At 44.9% G+C, this 19,881-nt stretch overlaps 1 protein-coding gene across 3 annotated transcripts in view; it reads right to left on the reverse strand.

Annotated features, from left to right (window-relative positions):
• Nucleotides 1–591: 591 nt before the first annotated feature.
• DENND5A (DENN domain containing 5A) overlaps nt 592–19,881 on the reverse strand; it is a 108,114-nt gene continuing 88,824 nt past the window's right edge. For all 3 annotated transcript variants that reach the window (XM_065882721.1, XM_065882720.1, XM_065882722.1), the window contains 12 exons: nt 19,501–19,653; nt 13,679–13,763; nt 12,037–12,121; nt 11,117–11,245; nt 7,381–7,502; nt 6,050–6,195; nt 5,352–5,470; nt 4,778–4,959; nt 4,082–4,164; nt 3,461–3,584; nt 2,313–2,481; nt 592–775 (listed from right to left, as the gene is read on the reverse strand). In XM_065882721.1, coding sequence (XP_065738793.1) covers nt 592–775; nt 2,313–2,481; nt 3,461–3,584; nt 4,082–4,164; nt 4,778–4,959; nt 5,352–5,470; nt 6,050–6,195; nt 7,381–7,502; nt 11,117–11,245; nt 12,037–12,121; nt 13,679–13,763; nt 19,501–19,653 — 1,581 coding nt within the window. The remainder of the gene's footprint in view (nt 776–2,312; nt 2,482–3,460; nt 3,585–4,081; nt 4,165–4,777; nt 4,960–5,351; nt 5,471–6,049; nt 6,196–7,380; nt 7,503–11,116; nt 11,246–12,036; nt 12,122–13,678; nt 13,764–19,500; nt 19,654–19,881) is intronic.

Consider the following 19,881-nt stretch of genomic DNA (forward strand, 5'->3'; position numbering starts at 1 on the left):
AAACTGATTTTCTGCACGACGATACATCCTGGCATGTCTCCTTCCCAAATAATACTGACAAAAAAAAGAAAAGACATGGAGCTGACTCATCAGTGCTTGCAGAGGCACTACTAAAAATCCCTTTGAGTGGAGCTTGGGGCTTCCTGCTCAGCACACCTGTATGTGGCCCGTGAAAGCCAAATATCCATAATAATGTTAATATAGAAAACATCAGTTTAAAAACAATGTGGAATGGCCTCATTAACGTGGCAGGGACGAGGAAGCAGAACTGCCCCGCACGTGCCGCAGGCTCAGTCCAGGGAGGCCGCAGGCTGCAGCGCGTAGCCACGGCGAGGGAGGGCACCAGCTTCAAAATAAGCGGCACCAACCTCGTCTCCCTCTCCCTATCACTCTTTCACATGAAAGTGTGTAAAAAGCAAATCAGCAAATAAACTCTAAAATAGATTATTTATTCCAAAAATCCTCTACTTTTCTTTTTACAGTGAGTGTACATCTCTCATCTCCTGCACAACTCGCGTAGGTCCCTTTGGGAAGAAGGGGGGAGAGCTACAGGCGAGTCTCTGGGTCCTGCTGCTAGCTGGTGCTGGGAAGTCAGATGTCGATGCCCTTGACCAGGGATGTCTCCAGCGTGATGTTGAACTCCTGCAGTGTCTGCAGCACGCGGATCAAGGAATTGACAAGTGTGTGGTCTTTGATCAGCGCCACATCCTCATACATGTGTGCGGTGATGGGGCAGTCAGCCAGCAGGGCGATCCAGTGGTGCAGGAGGTGATCTCTGGCAGGGAAGGATCAGTCCAGATGCGTCAGAAGGGAAAGGGAAGGGAGACGGTTAGCGAAAGCCCAAGGGGGAAACCTGCTCCATCACACCCTGAACAAAGTCTGAAGCTGGAGAAGCAGATATCTCCCCGCAGCCCCCTTTCCCTCCCCTAAGTGCACTTGGCGAAGATGTCTTACACAGCTTTAAAAGGCTCCCACTGTGGGCTACCGAGCCCTAGGGATGCCAACCCAACCTGACCCAAACAGGCCCTGTCATCTGCCAGAAGGCCTGCTCTGCCTCCCCCTCTAGCCCCCCAGACAACCCCACCAACAAGACACCATGTCCTGTCAGCAGCACTTCCTCCATCTCAACAGCCAATCTCTCCTAGATCGTCGCTCCTCCCCACAGCGACCACCACCAGGAATAACACTGCAAGCTGACATCCACATAGCACTCAGCATGTGCCAGTCACCATTATAAGAGATTTAACCTTCATGACAACCCCATGATGTGAGGTAGGTGCTATCGGTACTATTATTATTATTTTTTTTATCGGTGCTATTATTATCCCCACTTTACAGATGAAGAAAGTGAGGTTGATGGAGGTTAAGCAGCTTGTCCAAGAGCACACAGCTAGTAAGTGGCTGATCTGCGATGTGACCCTGGTGAATCTGGTTCCTGAATCTGTTTTTAACCACTATGCCAACTCCCTCCCTTCCACGGCCTGAATAAAAACTGCCTTGTTTATCTGGGCTTCGTGCTCTCACCTGACCCACTGGAATAACCCCTAACAATCTTGCCCATGAATACCATCCATGATATCAAATCACTATCATTTCAGTCCCCTGATTAAAAATCAACTCTGTCCCAGCTCCCCATGGCCCCTATCCCTTAAAGTGTTTCCTTCCCACATTCCACCTGTTATTTCCTGATCCCACATGCTTTGCTTCCTTTAGGGTCTCTCTGTTAGTTCTGTCTGCTTCAAGCTCCCTCCTCACGTCTACCCTCCCGTTAAGGCTCACCTCAAATACCACCTACTCCTCTGATCCTTCTCCTCTACATTTTCAGCAAACGTTATGAATGTGTACTTTTTTGAACTCTCCCAAACTTCTGCCTTGTACTAAATAATCAGGACAGGTGAACTTCTAAATGGTAGAGACTGTATTTTATTCAGCTCTATTCCCACACCTTCCATGAGGCCTGGCACATTCAAATGTTTGTTAAAGAAATTACTAGATATATACACTCTACTTCAAATTTTGTCAGGGGGACGGTTTTATTCCTTCGCATCAAAATGTGGCCCCTCCTCCCCAGTTACATACATGCTTTCATCCCCACCCTACTCCTCTCTCTCTCACACACACACACACACACACACACACACACACACACACACATGCGCGTGGTGCATGAAGAAAAGTAAGGGCCTCTACCAACGCCTCACCTGCCCAACGGCACCTGGCCATTAGCCACTCCCCACCCCTGCACCACACTGGGCCTCCAGCACCACCTTCAGGGCTGGCTGTGTGCACACTGGGCCATGAGGCTGCAGTACCTGGCTCCCAAGCACACCAGCATCTGAAACTTGCCATCCTTGCCAATGTTCCGGGGATTATTGTTGATCGCAGTGACAAAACGGCAGAAGTTCCGGGCCCTCGTATGCCAGTTTTCCTCAGGAACAAGTTCATTCTGCTCCAAAGTCTCGTAATAGGTTTGTGCTTTTTCTGTGAAGAGGAGACAAGCCTGCCAGTGACAAAGGCTCTCAAAACCGACCTGTCCCTGACTGTCCTGTAGGCCAGTTGCCACAGGCCTACCTCCGTGTCAACGCAAGTAACTTAGTAGGAATAACATGAGTGCTCTGAGGCCACTGGTCACATTTCAAAATGATCCTTATGAATGTCTGGAATTCTGCTGAGAAAGAGGAATCTGCATCCTGCTGTGAAGCAGCCAAGTGCTTGCTTTTTGTTAGTTGTGGTCTCAGACTTCAATTCTAAAGGCATCCTAAAAATCACACATGACTGACCAACGTTCAACATGGCATCTTCAACTGAAAACGAGAGAGACTATGTATATTTAGTTTGAAAAATTTGAAAATTTGTGTTTCATTCACTTTGATAGTATGGTTTAACTGGCCATTTTGTCTTTATGTTTTATTTTGAAACCACTTACTTTATAAAATGTTCCATGTGGATATTTATTTTCACTTTGAATAAATTAAAACAATCGGTACTTTAAAAAAAATAAAAATAAAAAATGATCCTTATGTTCCCTATCTCTATATTTTAAATTTCTTTATGTGGCCCTTGATATAAAGATGGTCCTTTCTCAACAAAACTCTTGAGGGAGAAGCTTCTTGCATCAAATTCTCCAAGGGGGTGTAACACAGGGCTTGGACTCCAATGCAACTGGTCTTTTGGACCTACGAGCAGGAAGTGTGAGGAGTCATGACTAAGCCTGTATTATATATGACAGATGCCTGGAAAGAACCTTTCCTGTCCAATTCTCAGGAGATGAGGGGCGAAGGGTGGGAGGGCTTCTGTTATTACCTCCGAGAAAAGCCAGGGCAAACAAACACATCTAACCTGAGAGTCACCTGATTTGGCTTCTGTACCTCAGACCCCAGTGGTCAGCACCCACATTATGCTGATGATTCCCCCATGTCTCTGCATGCTTTTCCCACCCTCACACCCTAGCCCAACTCACCCAAGAAATCCCAAATGAAGACATTTTTGAAGAGCCGCGGTGATTTAAATCCATGCTGGAAAGCCTGTTCCAGGGCCGAGACAAGGCCACATTCTCCACAAAGCAACAGCGTCAGACTACCTCGCTATATAAGGAAACAGAGGAGAATGCCAGGCTTGCCTCAGCCAAGATGCCCTCCCACCACTGCATCCCCAGCCCACTGCCCACACCTGGGAGGGCAGCAAAAGACATGCAGGGACCTTGTCTAGTCTCCCTAGCACCTGGCAGGGCCTGACTTAGAGCAGCTCTCAGTAAATAGCTATTGAATGAACAGATGATGGTTCTGGGCCCCTAGCAGGGGACAAAGCCCATGTGGCCAATGTTCAGGGAGACCCAGACAATTTCAGAAGAGGACAGAAATACACTGTCCATTGGAGACCCAGGGACTCTGCTGGGTTGTCAGTGAATAAGGAAAACAGGGCAACCCTAGGCACAGGCCCCCAGAGAAAGGAATCTGCTGAATCTCAAACTAACTGAGGCACACACTCCATGTGCTGGGCTGTCCACAGCACATGGGCCTGGAACAAGATTATTCTCTCTTACTCAATATAAGGCCCTGGGTTGGAGGGCAGGGAGGCTCACCTCTTTCTCAGGCTTATGGAAGTGCTTCACGATGCCATTGACTGCCTCACCGATGGACTCCTGGATCTGCCCAGTGTTCAGCTCTGATAAAAATCAAGCAGATATCCAGTCTCAGGTTAACAGTACTTAGTTGACTGAGCAAAAGACTGAGGACATAGGAAGACCCACGGGAGAGGTAGGGCAGCTTGGACCCTGGGAAGAGTGGCTCTTGCCCACCCAACTTTGCTGAGCTAGCTCTCCCTAAAATCTTGGGACAAAAAGCAAAAGCTAGGATCTTAGAGTTCTGTCTCCAGAAGATGCTGGTCAAGTTTCTTCTCCACTTTGCTCTGGAACTTTTGGCAACCAAAAGAGTGCCAAGCCTTGACGGTGAAGCCCAGGAACCAGGAAGGGGAAGGGCAGAAAGTAAACCCCTCTCCTCTATAGGGGCACATACAAATAGCACAGAGGACCCAGGCCAGGATCCAGGAGCTCTCCCCTCTCCTTCCAGTCCTCTAACGAGAGTGCCAACTCCCCCTCAACTGATTCAGGAGAGAAGGGTGACAAATGCCTGGGGCTGCTTTGTCTTTGTCGGCAGAGGTGGTTCCTGAGGCAGCTGCACAGGCTGTGGGGAATCTGGGCTCCCTTATCAGTACTTCCAGAAATCTGCCCATTCCCCAGGCAGGGCAACATGAGGGCCCAGCCCCATCTCCCACTTACTGGGCTTGCTGTTGGGTGAGATGGTAACGAGCCTCCGGATGACGCTGGGAGACTGCTGCAGGGGCGGGGTCCGGCATGGCCTCTCGTCCACCTCAGGCTGGGATGTGAGCAGATCCCCGACTAGGACCCGCTCCAGGCTTCCGTCATCCATGCCCTTCCCCAACCACCGGCCACATGGGAACCTGAGGGTCAGGCAATAGCCTGTCAGAACTGCCAGCTCCTTCAGCGTCCCCGATCAGCAAAGGCCATCAAAAAGCCAATCCCTGAGGACAGGCTCTGAAACCGGGCTGGGGATCCTCAAGGCCCTGCTCCTCATCCCACCGTGCGGCAACAGGGAAGCCACCCGAGTGACGGGTGGCCTGGAACCTGTGCACAGCAATGTCATACACCTTCACTTGTAAAGCCCTCCTTCTGTTTCTTTTCAGGGCATGAGGCAGAGCCAAACAGGAAGTTGCCTCCGCCTATCACAACCTAAAAGGTCTCCCTGAGAACCCCACATACCCAAGCATCAAACACAGCCCCTGGTGGTACACCTAGCCCCACTGTCTCAGGGCATAGCTGAGGGAACACTTACTTGTAGGTATGTCCGGTGATCTCATTCCTGACCATCACATACTCAACAAGCCATTTGGCATACAGCCCAGAGTTATCATGGCCTATCTGCACCGTAGTGAGCTTCCCCAAGTTCTGGTACTGTGAGAGAACAGCCAAACAAAGAAGATGGGGTAGGTCAAGAAAACAGAAGAAAAGCACCACACTCCTCAGAGGCACACATCTGACTGGCTCCCTGCAACATGGCCCCCCAGTATCTGCAGGGGCAGAGCTCATGACTCCACCTACTGCCAAAGCTGGCAGTATAGTACTACCTCATGAGGCACGATGCCAAGAAAGAAAGAGACCACTACCTGGAGGAAGACTAGGGCCTGGGAGCAGAAGGCTCTGGAAATGGCAGAGCAGTCTGAGCTCTCTGTGAACATCTGGGCTCAGCAGCTGAAAGAATTCTTGGGGGTTTTTCAATACACCATGGACAAGGAGGTATGCAAGTCCAGATGGGTGCCTCCCAGCCAGAAAGCACTTAGACAGGGCAGGTTCCCCCATCCTCAGGTCAACCCTTGGCTCTGGCCTCTGATCGTCTTGGGACAGGTCAGCTGCGCTGAAGCGTAACGCTGTATAGAGCAAGGCCTCTAAAACCCTGGAGAAAGCTTCCCAAAGTAGCTGTCGAAACTCAGATCCCCACAGAGCCTGGGGCTGTGGTCACCGGATAACACGTACCTCGAAGGTCATCTCTAACACATTCCTGGGAATCTGCAGGATCTGTGTCTCACCCAGTTCTCCCGAGATGCAGATCCATGGGTTGGCGGTGAACATGGAGCCCCCCAGCTTCTTGCTTGGTACGATCAGGATGTGGTAAGGAATCACTGTTTAGGGGAAGCCACAAAGGCATTGGAGGGGATCGGGAATCCCTCCCATACCCGAGAGGGTCCTGACCTGCCCCAGGTGTGCTGGCATGATTGGGGTTCCTGGTACATAGCCTGGAGCAGCAGGTCCTGAGGACCCAGTCTCTGGCTGGCTTAGAATATTAGCCAATCTTCCCCTCAATCTCACTCCTCCCAGGGTTATCACCCAAACATCCAAATCCAAGCCCATCTGCAAGCTCAGAGCTAAGTAAACCTGTTCCTTAAACAATATCACTAACTCAACACTGCACTGAATTGCTTTTCAGAGCACTTTTCTATCTATCATCTCAAGGACTCTAATAACAATCTCCAGAGAGGCCAGGCAGGTATCACAATCCCTTTTCTGAGGAACTGAGAGGGAAACAGTTTCCCCCAGTCCAGTGCTGCTGCTTCCAGTGCTATATTCCAGTCCAGTGCTGCTTCCACTGAAGCCTACAACCCTTTTCACTGAGAGGGAGGATGGGTGTCATATAGAACAAGAGTCCACACTGCTGAAGCTGCTGAGTCACTGGCCAAACAACTAGTTATGGGGCAAATTCAGACCACCCCCCACCAAACAAAGCATCCTAGCACCAAAGAAAGTTGAGGCTCCAAGGGCCTTCCTTAGACCATTTTAAACCCTCTTCCTCGCTCTGCAAATAGGGAGATCGAGCCCCACTGCAGGAGTAGACACGGCTCACAGATCCATAATGAGTTAGGGCAGAACAGGGCCTGGACCCAAACCTCCCACTGCCATCTGGAGTTCTTTCTGCTACTTCAGGAAGAGCTGTTGTTCCCTGGGGGCTACTCTGAAACTTTCTGTAATGCTGAATGACTCTCTCAGCCCAAAACAAGAGGGAGGTTTCCTTACAGGTGTGCAGGGAGGGCAGTGAACTTCACCTCCCACACCCCACTCCACCTTAGGCCCCCAGTGCCCAGGACCACAGTAACAACACAATGGCCAAAAGCGCTCAGCTCCCTAGTTCAGAACAAGAGTAAGAAGCTTGAGAGAAAATACAACCTCCAAGGAGGGCAAGTACACCTCTCTCCCCACAGAAGAAAGTACAAGTGATAATCTTTCTTTAAAAAGGGGACAGTAAGTTAGCCTCAGACAGGCTCATGAAGACTGGCATTGGGAAGGCTAGTGGGGAGCACAGGGCTACTCACGGATAGTTGTGAAGACATTGGTGAAGCAGAAGTAGTCGACGGCATTGAAAGAGAGGAGGTGATAGAGGAACTGCTCCTTCTCATCATCACAGCGCAGGAAGGCATAGCGCTTGTACAACTTTCTGTCAGAGAAGAGGCAATACATCAGTCTCCCAGACAAAAGGAGGGATAAGAGGCTAGAATTATTCAGTTGTGGAAGGACACAGCTAAGGGAAGAATGTGAGTCAAGCCTCAAGCTCTTTAGGGCCACCGAAAAAAGGAACAAAGCCAGCTACTCCAACTGAGGGCTAGAGGGAAAGTGGCTTTAGCTACAGCAGGAACAACAAAAACCAAACTCCACCTGTGTCCAAGAGTTGACGTTACTATAATGTAAAGTGTCAGACGTCATGGGATCTTCTTTCCTAACCTGAGGGCTTCTATAGGGCATCACCCCAGTGTATGGTGTAGGAGTAGCAACAGCAGGAGGTCTGTGATCACCATTCCTTACCAGAGCTAGTCTCTGACCCTCAGCAGACCTGAGATCCACAAGTCAGAACACTGCTCTGAACATGAATGTAAGCTGAGGACAGCTTCAGAGGCAAGGAATGGAATGATCCAGGTCATAGGCAAGGAAGAGCTGTGCAGACGATGTCCTTCCCCTCTTTTCAAATTTCCTCCCATCCCCACCCCTCATCCACTGCTCACTCATCAAAGGCCAACCCCTCTGCCTGACACTGCAGGCCTCTAGGCCTGCACAGCAATGGTACCTTCCCCAAGTAGCAGGGACACAGAGAGCCAAATGCACAGGCCCCCAGCACAAGAAACACACAGAGAACAAAGGAAGGTCCCTGTCCTGCCTGCCCAGACTGCAGTCACCATGCCAGAGAGGTATGGGATTCAGTAGACCTGTGAGGTTCTACCTAGACAGTTTATAAGGTAGGAAAATTCACCAACTAAAACCTACTCTGTGCAGGTGCTGGAGAGGGAAGCACCTATCCTCACATACAGTCTAGATGAATAAATCTGATAAAGGCCACAGTATAAGACATAATGAGCTGCCAAATGAAAGGCACTCTCTGGGAATTTAAAGACCCAGAAGTTTCGATGGTCATAGGACAGGAGGGCCTGAAGGACAGCACAAATTTAGACAGGGGTTGTAGAAGAAGGAGAAGGACAGGGTATAAAAGCCAGTTTGGCTAGAGTTGAGGGCTCAGAGAAGTGATCAGTTAGCAATGAGACTGAAAAGCCTGGCTAGGGTAAAATGAAGGCAGGCCCTAAATATTCAGGCTAAAGAGTTTGTAATCTGCCCTACAAGTAATATGTTTCTTAGAAGTAAAGGGAAAGCCATAACCAACTTCAAGAAATTTGAATTTAGTACAGCTGAAGGGTGAAAGGGGCATGAGGATGAAACCTAGGGAGTGGCAGTAAATAAGGAGACAGATGGAACAGCGGCTAAGGACCTGAAATGTGTATGTGGGAGGTAAAGCTAAGCAAGGAGTCACACGAACTCCAAAGTGTGAACCGAGGTAGGGAGAAGGAGTATTGGGAGAGGTACATGGTTCATGCCTCCAATGAAAGCAAATTTTAATAAGTGGAAAACAAATGGATAATGATAATACAGACCACCAGGGGTAAAAAAAAAAGGAATGAACAAATACTGTAACAAATGCTATGGGTGCCTGGAGGAGGAATGGACTAAGTCTCTGGGGAGTCTAGGCAAACTCTGGCAAAGAAGACTTCTGACTAGGCCCTGAAAGGGCTGAACACATCCTGAGAAGTGTGAGGGGTTTGATGTGACTAGAGCTTTAAGTAAACTTAGGAGAAAGGTGAGAGAGGGTAGGATGGAGTAGTAGGTAGGTTTTGATGAAGTACACCTTTCTCTCTCCCTATATCCCACCCAAAACGCAATCTGTGGCAGCAAAACTCTCATTTTATACTCACTGGAGTAAATTCTAAGCTTTTGTCCTCTAACAGGGCTACAGTTTAAAGAAACCAAAATTAGTCTCCTCACCAAAGTCTGTGCCCTGTTTGCTCCTGCCTAGGCCCTTAAGTTCACAGGCCCTAGACCTATCCACTGCCCTAGACCTTCATAAAGTTCCTGGGCTTGACTCCCTCTTGGCTACCTCTCTGCCATGTCCTCCTGCCAACTTGCAGCATCTCCTGACAGACGATGCCCACACCGGCCGACAGGAATCACTTCTGCCCTGTCAGCCCCTAGTGCCCACACAGCCACAGATTTTCCCAGGACACACAACTGTCCTCTAGAATCTGGTATGCAAACAACTCCCTTCCAAACTCCAGGCTTAAATGTTCACTTGTTCTCTTTTAGTTGTCCTTCCAATCTTCAAATATTATTCCTAAACCTTTTCACCGCTAAAGGGAATCAAATGTAAGCACTTTAAGAGTTGCTATTTTGTAACCTCTCAAAGTGAGCTCTCTAATCTATCAAGATTTTGAAACTGGTCTCTTGCTGTGGTTTAAACACACAATAAAGTCTAAAAAATTACATTTTCACTTTAAATAAAAACAGATTCTCCAGGTTTAATCAATTCACTTACACAAAATTTCCCCAAGGTCCACTTCTCTGCTTTATTGTCCACAGGGAAGTCACATAATAAAGGATACCATGAAAAGATGCCCAAGGAACTGCCAAAATGAAAAATACCCAATAGGCTTGCCAATGAAGAAAGAACCAAACATATTATATATAGGAAAAGACAGAGAGGTGGTAACTGAGAGGCAGAGAAGGGAGACAGCCTTCCTCCCCACTCCTGCTCTAGTAACTAGGGTATGGAACGAATGCAAAGGATATAAAATCAAGAGAAGGGAACTGTAGATATAGTGGCTCCTAGGAGTGAGGAAGAGCAAGGACCTGGTTACTCTGGGCTGGCCTAGGCTCAGGAGAGAACAAAAGAGATAGGGTATATCTTAGAAATTTCTTTTTAATTCTCCAATCCTTTCCCCCTCAAGACAGGAAAGAGACCAAGAAAATGCCCTATGCCCAACAGGTATACAGGTCACTTGAGTGCCACAAGGAGAGGAGGACCCCCAAAACTCTGAGGTGTCCAATGAGGATTCCATCCTTCTCACTACCTCTGTAAGAAAGCTATTTGGCAGGGCGGGGATATAGATCAAGAAGGTAGGGAGAACAGATATAACAGAATTATTCTTCTACAGATAAAGAAGGAGAAGAAGAAATGTTACATCACCAAAACAAGAAAAGTCCTCCCATCTTCTTTATGGGAACTGATCCAAGGTAGAGCACAGCAAGAGCTCATTGGTTGACCAATGGCTGAAAGAGCCTGGATAAACCATAGTAAGTCCCAGAAGAGAAACCAACAGCCAAAAGAGAGGACCACTGCTTCCTGGAGTGGTTGTGGCTAGAGGCCCGAAGAATCCAGGCCTTTAGAACTAAGTTAGGAAAAAAAAAAAAAAGAACTAAGTTAGAGAGCATGAAGTCAACTGATTATATCTGAATGTTCCTACTAAAATAAGTATGCTGTGTTGAGCAGCGCCAAAAGAGTTAATTCATCTACAGGAAAATATAAAAAATATTGCAGTGTAAGTGTACAACAGTGTTCTACAAAGAAAAGAATAAAGAAAAAAAGAAGAAATGCTGCAAAACCTTCATATGCAATTTGAGTTTAGCTGAATTCAGCAGTAATGATATACTGAATACCCTTCCCTTCCCACGGGGGTTTCCAATCCCTCCCACCATTCCCAGGAGCTGGTTATACTCCAAGTGGAGTGGCCTTACTTGGTGAGCTCATGGTCTGAGAGAAGCTGCTTCAGGTGTCTGGAAAGTAACTTTTTTTCCATGGACAGTCGCACCCATGCTCTGGCTTTTCCCACATCAGTCTTGATTTCCCCAATGTTCTGGATGTGCCTGAAGGGGGAATGGGAAAAGGGGAGTGGAGGGTAGGGTGGGAGATGAACTCACTATCGATACCTCCCCTGTAACACCAAAGGAAGCCTGGCCAGGAAGCCCTACTGCATCCTGAGAGAGTCCATCTCTCTTGTTCTCTAAATCCTGAGCTTCCATGTAACTTTGCCAGATAGACTCAGCATAATTTGGGGGGCTGGGGAGGAAGCCAGTACAGCTCTTAAAAAGCAAGGCTAACCCCAGAGGTCTCAGGCCTTGAAATACTCTGGTGTAATTCTCCAAAAATGTCAGGAAACACAATTGCTTGTACAGCTCTACAAATGCATCATGAAGCACAGGACCAATGAAGAGGGATTCCTGGTTAAATGAGACACTGTAGAAGCCCAGGTCACTGAGACCCTGCTATTTAAAGTGGACACCTCAGACTTCCCTGGTGGTGCAGTGGTTAAGAATCCGCCTGCCAATGCAGGGGACACAGGTTCAAGCCCTGGTCCGGCAAGGTCCCACATGCTGTGGAGCAACTAAGCCCGTGTGCCACAACTACTCAGCCTGCATGCCACAACTATGGAAGCCCATGCACCTAGAGCCCGTGCTCTGCAACAAGAGAAACTACCACAATGAGAAGCCTGCGCACTGAAACGAAGAGTAGCCCCCGCTCCCCACAACTAGAGAAAGCCTGCACACAGCAACGAAGACCCAACATAGCCAAAAATAAATAAATAAATAAAGTGGACACCTAAGCAGCAACTGAAAACAGGATTTTAGTGGCTTATTACAAATGAGCCCAGACTGACCTCATATCCTGAATGAGGGAGATTCTCAGGGGAGGCATGACTGAGCTGGCATCAGACTTCCTCCGTTCTGAATCAAGAAATATTCCTAGAACAAAAAGTTGGTTAAGTCCAAAGAGATCTGTATACCCAAATAGCTGACTACCCTTCTTATCTCAAATCACAAATATCTACAGAAAAAAAGCTAGGGTTACTTTGGTAACACTTTGATCAATCATTTCATGAATATTAAGTACCTACTAGGTATCAATTTTTATACTTTTATGCATATTATCTCACTTAATTCTCTAACAACTTATAAGATAGCCATGGACGGTATCACAGAGGAGAAAACTGAAATTCAGAGAGGTTAGCTGCTTTGCCCCAGTCACCAAGTGGCAAAGTCAGGACTGGAAGGAACACAGATCCTCTAGCTCCTAATCCAGTGTGTTCTCATCATAATCCATGGAAGCAGTGCTTCCACTAGGAGCTACTACGCATGTCTTGCTCTTGCCTCAAAATGGACTACAAAAGAGCCAAGGGAATATGAAAAGAACATGATCCAGAATGCTTAGGACCTCTAGATACAATACCTTTATATCCTCATGTTTGGCCCAACATTTAAAATTAGTATCTTCATCATTCAGCTGTTGATAATTTTTGGCTACAGTTTATCCCTTGGCAATAAATTCTACAGCTTTCCTGAGAAGACTCTGCTCTCATACTCAGAAAGTGGACAAAAAACTCCTTATGAGGCTACTTTGGGAGCTTTTGTACCTGTTTTTTGCCCACTGTTTTCCCCATGTTCAGTGCTAGCTGAGATCAACTAATTCAAGGCCAAAGACAACACTGAGTATATGCCTACCTTTTTGCCCCCCACTTAAACTTATCTTTACCATTAGGACAAAAACATCTAAGAAAGTTAAACAAACTCCTTGGCAGAGAGAGGAGAATGAAGGATGGTATGAAGGGGAGATGCTGCCAAGAAGAAAAGGAAGGAGGGAGACTGTCCTGGAAGAGACACTGCAGGATGTTATAAAGAACAGTAGACCAGGAGACAAGAGGCCTGGCTCCTAATCTGGCCTCTTCTATCAATTCACTGTGTGATCTTGAGTAAATTAAATTCCTCTCTGGATCCCAGTTTCCTCCTCTTGTAAAAAAAGGGGGCTGGACTAGATGATTTCTGGGGTCCCTGCCAACTCTGATATTTTTATTAAATATAAACAGAAAGCAAATGGAAGGGATCATGCACACCAGGCCTTGACTTTGAGCAGTTCCAAGTCAGGACACTGACAAACAGGCTCTCTTAACTGATAGGATAGATCATCTCAATGTTCATCTCAGAGAAATAAAACAAAAGACTCTGAAAACACTCTAAACACAGGACATCAGTATCAATCCAAATTCATTTAAAACCCAAATTTATTCTAAGACTGGCCTCTTGCTAATATAAATCTTCTATCTCACTGATCAAGTGTACAGAAACACATAATAAAAGCAAACCCCATGGTTTTGGCATGCTCTGTGGTTCAGAGAGCCCTGTGGCTTAAACATTACAGAGTAAAGACTTCATTGACCTGGAACAGTCTGCTACAGATGGTCACTTCAGTGGGGGATGGGAAAGTGAGTGGAGGGAGTTTGGCCAATGGTGCAGAGACCATCTTACCTGAGGTACCGAGGTTTCCTGATGTGAGTTTTCTCTGCCGGTTTTCCTGATAATGTAACAGGTGGGACCACAAGGCTGATTTCCCCTGGAACCAATGCAAGGGAGAAATATCTATCAGTTTAGATTTCTAAGGGCAAGGCATCTAGTGAGCAAAGTCAGAGATAATTTGAACATATAGATATGCGCTTTTGCTAAAAAGTATCTGTCCTATTTGTTATCTCAATGTACACTCAGATGCAATGTATACAAATATATATCCCCTTACTAAAATCCAGGAGAAATATAAAGAAGAATGGAAGGGAACAGAAAAAGAAATGATCCCCCACTAGGAATAGGAAGGACGTGGCCAAAAAAGAGCCTGGGAATGGACCAGTGGATAAGAAAGAAAAAAGCAAATAACCTATCAATCTCTAAATGGTCTGTTGGTTGAAGGTCAGCTTGGGTAGTACATGATGGCTTTTGCACAGAGGAATGGATACCGAGCCTACAACATTCTGTGACAGCTCCCGAATTTCCTAAAATATTTAAAGGCATTCCTGCCCTTAGTGCAGCCTAGGGAGGGTAAGTCATCACAAGGATGGGGATTTACTGTGGAAGGTACTTTGAAGAAGCCTGCAGGAAAGGAGGCCAGTACTTAACTGCAAATCTGAGATATACTATAGTCGACACAGCAGAACCTTGGCATTTGAAAATATAAAAGCTGCAGTTTAAACTGCTGGAGACACGCAGTGATTTGTCATTTTACCGAGGCATAAATCTGAACAGCATTCTCAAGCCTGACATAAGGAAGCAATTTGCCTACATAGTGAATAAGCCTAGCTGGTCACCCAGCAACTGCTTTGTCTCTTTCTAGTCATCCTTCAGTACACAGTGACCCTTGTTATGGGATTAAAAACTTTATTTCAGATTCATGGTAAATGTTCCTATATAGTTGATATAATATAAATGTAGTATAAGTTTGTTTTAATAGTAGGATTTATTATGATCATTTTATAAGTCACTTAGTTTCTGTATTTCATAAAAGTAAGAGTAACAATAAGCACAGAAGCTACGTCTTGAATTTTTCTATGAACTAAGCACTATGTTATATGTTTAAAATACAATACTCTGTTTAATGCTTTCAACACTCCTAAAAGGTAGGTACCTCTATCCCCATTTTCTTTAGAAAAGAGCAAATTGAGGATCAGAAAGACTAAGTAACTTGGAAAAGATCACACAGCTAGGAAGTAGAGTGTTGGGCAAGCTTAAGTATATCTAATATTAGAACCATTGCTGTTAATAATGATGCTATACGGCTGCTTCTGGAAGAGAGCATTTAACTTCTGAAGTTATATTTTCTGAAGAAAATTTTATTCTCTGGAATGAATGTGAGGATTTTAGGTCTCAAGATTTTCCCCCTGAGAATACTGAGGATCTGTTTTATTCTTAACCTCCAACTTGATCTGTTTTGGGGGGAAAAAATCAAGCATTTGAATGGAAAAAAACCCCTCATCTATAGATCAGCAAGCTGTTGACATAAACTTGCTGTAAGTTTGGCTTTCCTACAAGATTTAACCAACTTAAAACCCAACAACCCCAATGGCAGTTTTTAAAAAATCACACAAGTTAAGACTAGACAAGACCATTTTTTAAAATTCACTGAATTATCAAACGTTTGAGAAAACAGCTGTTCAACAACATCAATGAGACTACTCCTAAACTGTTACCAACTGGTATATTAATACAATGTATGTAGAAGACAATACGAGACCTTAAAATATTCATGCTCTTTGATTTAGTAATACAACTTCTAGAAACCCATTCATCCATCCATTTACTGAAACCATAGCATAGGCCCCTAAAAAGGCAGAGACAGCCTTTTTCATCACTGTATCCCCAAAATCTGGGCAGATGAGGAAAGCAGTCTCCCTTAACAGAACTGTCTGGAAGTAAAGTACAGCTGGTCACCAGAGAGTCCTCACATGCAATGATACCGAAGAGCCAAAGGCAAGAGCAACACCAGGCCACTGTGCCAGAAGGATGCCCGGGTGCTCAGTGATTGCACTGGTGAGGACGGAGAGCCAGGGCAAGAGTGAGAGAGCAGCAGCTGGGCTGAAACCTAGTGACAGGGCACTGGGGGTTTTCTAGTTCAAGAGACATGGATTATTCTTTTCCTCTTTTGCAAAGGGGCTGATTGGGATTGCAAGATTCAATACAGTCCCACTACCCATTTGGGAACGTGGCCACACAATATATAGCACCAGATTCTCCAAGAATGTCACATGCATGAAAGATGAGAAACAACCCCTTTTCATTTACCAGTCCTCATATGGCAGCAGTTACAAAAACAGTATGAAAAAAACAAACCTCACCTTTAATTGTCAGAAAACATACTAAAGGAGAAAGTCCATGTCCTCGGAAAATGTCACCGAAAGCCAAAGAGAATGGTGAGGATAACAGAGGTTTTTATGAGGACTTGCGGCAGGCAGCCCTGCAGGCAGCTAATAACAAAACCTAGGAGGCCAGCAGCAAAAACTGCGGTTTGGGTTCTCTCTACTTTCTAAGCAGATACTATGGGTAGTTGCTCAGTAACGTGCCCCAAAAATCAGAAAATGGGTAGTTGCTCAGTGACGTGGCCAAAAAATCAGAAAAATCAAATAACTCAAACAACCAATAATAAAGGATTGATTCAGATCACCCTCTGAGAGTGAATTTGATCGCAATCGGGTACACGATGGAAGAGACCAGGGAGCCAGGTTATAATCCCTGGACTGCAACATAACTGAAGAATGTCTCAGCAGGAGAAAAGTAGTCTAAACACAGGCTAACAAAATGGAGGCCTAAGGAGAACATGCTGTAGGAACCCCACAAAGACAATCAGGGATTTCAATCCCCAACTGAACAATCCCTACCAGCAGGCACAGACCCTTACTTCCTTCTGTGACACTGTCAGTGGTTCACTTTTAGAGCTCCAAAAGCAGGACTAAGAACAAAATGTAACCTCAATTGAAAAGCCCCCACTATTTCTCTACTGGCTTCTCACCAGTAAGTAGCCTCTGTCTATCCAAACTGAGAGGGGGATCAAATGGGCTCCAAAAGAAATTCCTCAAGCTATGGGAATTCTTTAAGGATATAGCTGCAAAGCCTCAAGGTTTAAAACACCTATGATGATATGGTATTATCATTTTTTTAATGCCTCACTAACTCCCTGAAGACTTTTATGGAGAATATCAAGAAGTTTTGAGAGGCATATGTTTTACAAAAAAACCGAAAGAGCTCAACTATATTGCCAGGCTTGCTAAACTTCAAAGAAAATGATAAAATGATTATGTATATTCTACTAATTTATACAGAGAAAAGGAAAGAAACAGAAATCCTTCATGTAGAACCCAGCATAATAAGAGCTGTCATATGCTGCATACCCACCGCATGCCAGGTATTTTTTTTTACTACATCTAATTATCATAACAATCCTGAAAGTTAGGTTTTAGCTCACAGTGTTGCTACTATACTACAAGACTCTCAACATTTTAGGGATGTGATACACTATTATTAACATTTTAAAAAATCTATAATCACAGTGCTGTTTGTAATACTGAAAAATCAGAAATAACTCAACCAATAATAAAGGATTGATTCAAGTACTGCACATCTATACAATGGAAACAATTAAAACTGAGATTTTAGAGGAATAACCACAAACACTTACAGAGAAACTCCCAGATACCAGGCTGTGAGCTTAGTGCTTTACACAAATTATCTTATCAAATCCTCACAAGAATCCTACAGAGGTGGTTCTTTTAAAATTCCATCATACACATGAGGAAACAGAAGCTTAGAGAAGCGAGGTACCATGCTCAGTTTCGTAAACTTAAAGCAGGAATTAAACCCAGGACTATCTGATTTATAGTCTCAGCTCTTAAACACTTACTATACTATCACCTAATTAGTTAAGGACATGGAAAAGATATTCTGAGGCAAGAAAAAACAAGTTCCAAAACATTATGTACAGTATGATCCCATTTGGATTTTTTTTAAAAACAGCTTTATTGAGACATACTTCACATTACCATAAAATTCATACTTATAAAGTATACAAAGTTCTGTACCAAAAAAAAAAATGTTTCAGTATAGTCACAGAGTTGTGCAACCATCACCACTACCTAATTTTAGGTGATTTTTACCACCCCAAAAAACCCATTAGCAGTCACTCCTTATCCCTCCCTAGCCTGTGGCAACCCCTAATCTACTTTCTATCTATGGATTTGCCTGTTCTGGACATTTTATAGAAATGAGATCATATACTATGTGGTCTTCTGTGACTGACTTCTTCCTCTTAGTACGTTTTCAAATTTCATCTATATTCTACCATGTATCCACACTTCATTCCTTTTATTGCTGAAAAATATTCCACTGTATGAATACACCACATTCAGTTTATCCATTCACCAGCTTATGGACATTTGGGTTGTCCCAACTTTTGGTTATTAGGAATAATACTGCTAGGAATATGAACATTTTCATACACATATTTACATAGACATGTTTCCCTTTCTCTTGAGTACATAGCTAGAAGTGGACTTGCTGGGTCATATGATAACTCTAACATTTCAAGGAATTGCCAGATTGTTTTCCAAAGAGGCTACACCACTTTACATTCCCATCAGCAATATCTGAAGGTTCCAATTTCTCTGCATCCTTACTAACTCTTGTTATTGTCTGTCTTCTTTATTTTAGCTATCCTAGTAGATATGAAAAGGTATCTCACTGCAGTTCTGTTGGATTTTTAAATATACAGCTGTACATGGGCATACGTGTACAGAAAAATGTTTTGAAGGACAGATGAGGTAGATTGTCTCTATGCCCATGAGAATGAAAACTCCAGGAGGGCAGAGGTCTTGGTCTGCTTTGTTCACTGAGGTATCTCAAGTACCTACAACAGTGCCTGGCACACTGCAGGCCCTAAATAAATATTTGCTGGATACTTATATATTTCCTAATTTTTCCATAATAAAGCTGCTTTTGAAAACTTTTCAAGTTCTTTTCAAATTTAAAAATGCATGAAAGTGTAAGCTGTCTATCTTGCCTAGATATTCAAGTACAGTATTTTGAAATAAGGAGATTCTCTTGGTATTAAGCAGTAAAAATCAAACTTACTCAACTTTTTTGGTATTCTCTCAGATCTTTAGGAGGTTAAGCTATCTGCTTATAAAAGAAATGTTAATGACAGACCTTTTCCCACTGGGAATGTACAAATAGTGAAGGACCCTTAAAATACATTTGGTACTTCCTGAGCTCCAAGTTCCCTTTCTTTTGTGTTCTATCTCCAGACTAGGACCAGCTACCAAACAGGATCTATCAGTTTGGCCTTCAGCTCTGTTTGCAGGAAAAAAGATGCCACTTTTAAAATGTCTGACAGGGCTTCCCTGCTGGCGCAGTGGTTGAGAGTCCGCCTGCCGATGCAGGGGACACGGGTTCGTGCCCCGGTCCGGGAAGATCCCACATGCCGCAGAGCGGCTGGGCCTGTGAGCCATGGTCGCTGAGCCTGCACGTCTGGAGCCTGTGCTCCGCAATGGGAGAGGCCACAACAGTGAGAGGCCCGCGTTCCGCAAAAAAAAAAAAAAAAAAAAAAGTCTGACAAATACACAGATTTATAAAGCTTATTTTTAAAGAAGATAGCTTGGGTCACATTTATTTACTTATTTGTTGAACTATTTCAAGTCTCACTCCAAAAGCACCATGCACCATTCTTCAAAGCCAGTCAGCTGGAAAAGTGTGGGAAAGCTAGTAAGCAAAAACAGGAAGACAGTCTGCTCAACAGGGAGAGGCCAGACATTCATTACCTGTTTCACTTGTAGCCCATGACTCCAAATCCTTTCCAGGAGGTCACAAAGGCTGGCAATCAAGGTGTTCTCTTCCACCCCTGTGATGTTCACCTCCCCGTGCCCTAGCTCCACAGCCTCTCGGCCCATCTTCTCCACCAGCATCCTCTTGGTCTATAAGAAATCAGTCAGTAAGATTAGACACCCACAGTTAGCCAGATCACATTCAACTAGAGAGGGTTGTGGCCAACTGCCCAGCATATCTGCTGGGCTGGGAGTAAGACCCACAGATAAACAGTGTATTTATTCTCCACCACTGAGGTCAGGTTATAGTAGAGGGCCTTCTTCAAAGAAGATAAAAACACAGAAATCACTATTTGACCCTGGGCAAGTGATTTCATC

This window comes from Phocoena phocoena, chromosome 8, assembly GCF_963924675.1.
Source record: "Phocoena phocoena chromosome 8, mPhoPho1.1, whole genome shotgun sequence".
Lineage (NCBI taxonomy): Eukaryota > Metazoa > Chordata > Mammalia > Artiodactyla > Phocoenidae > Phocoena > Phocoena phocoena.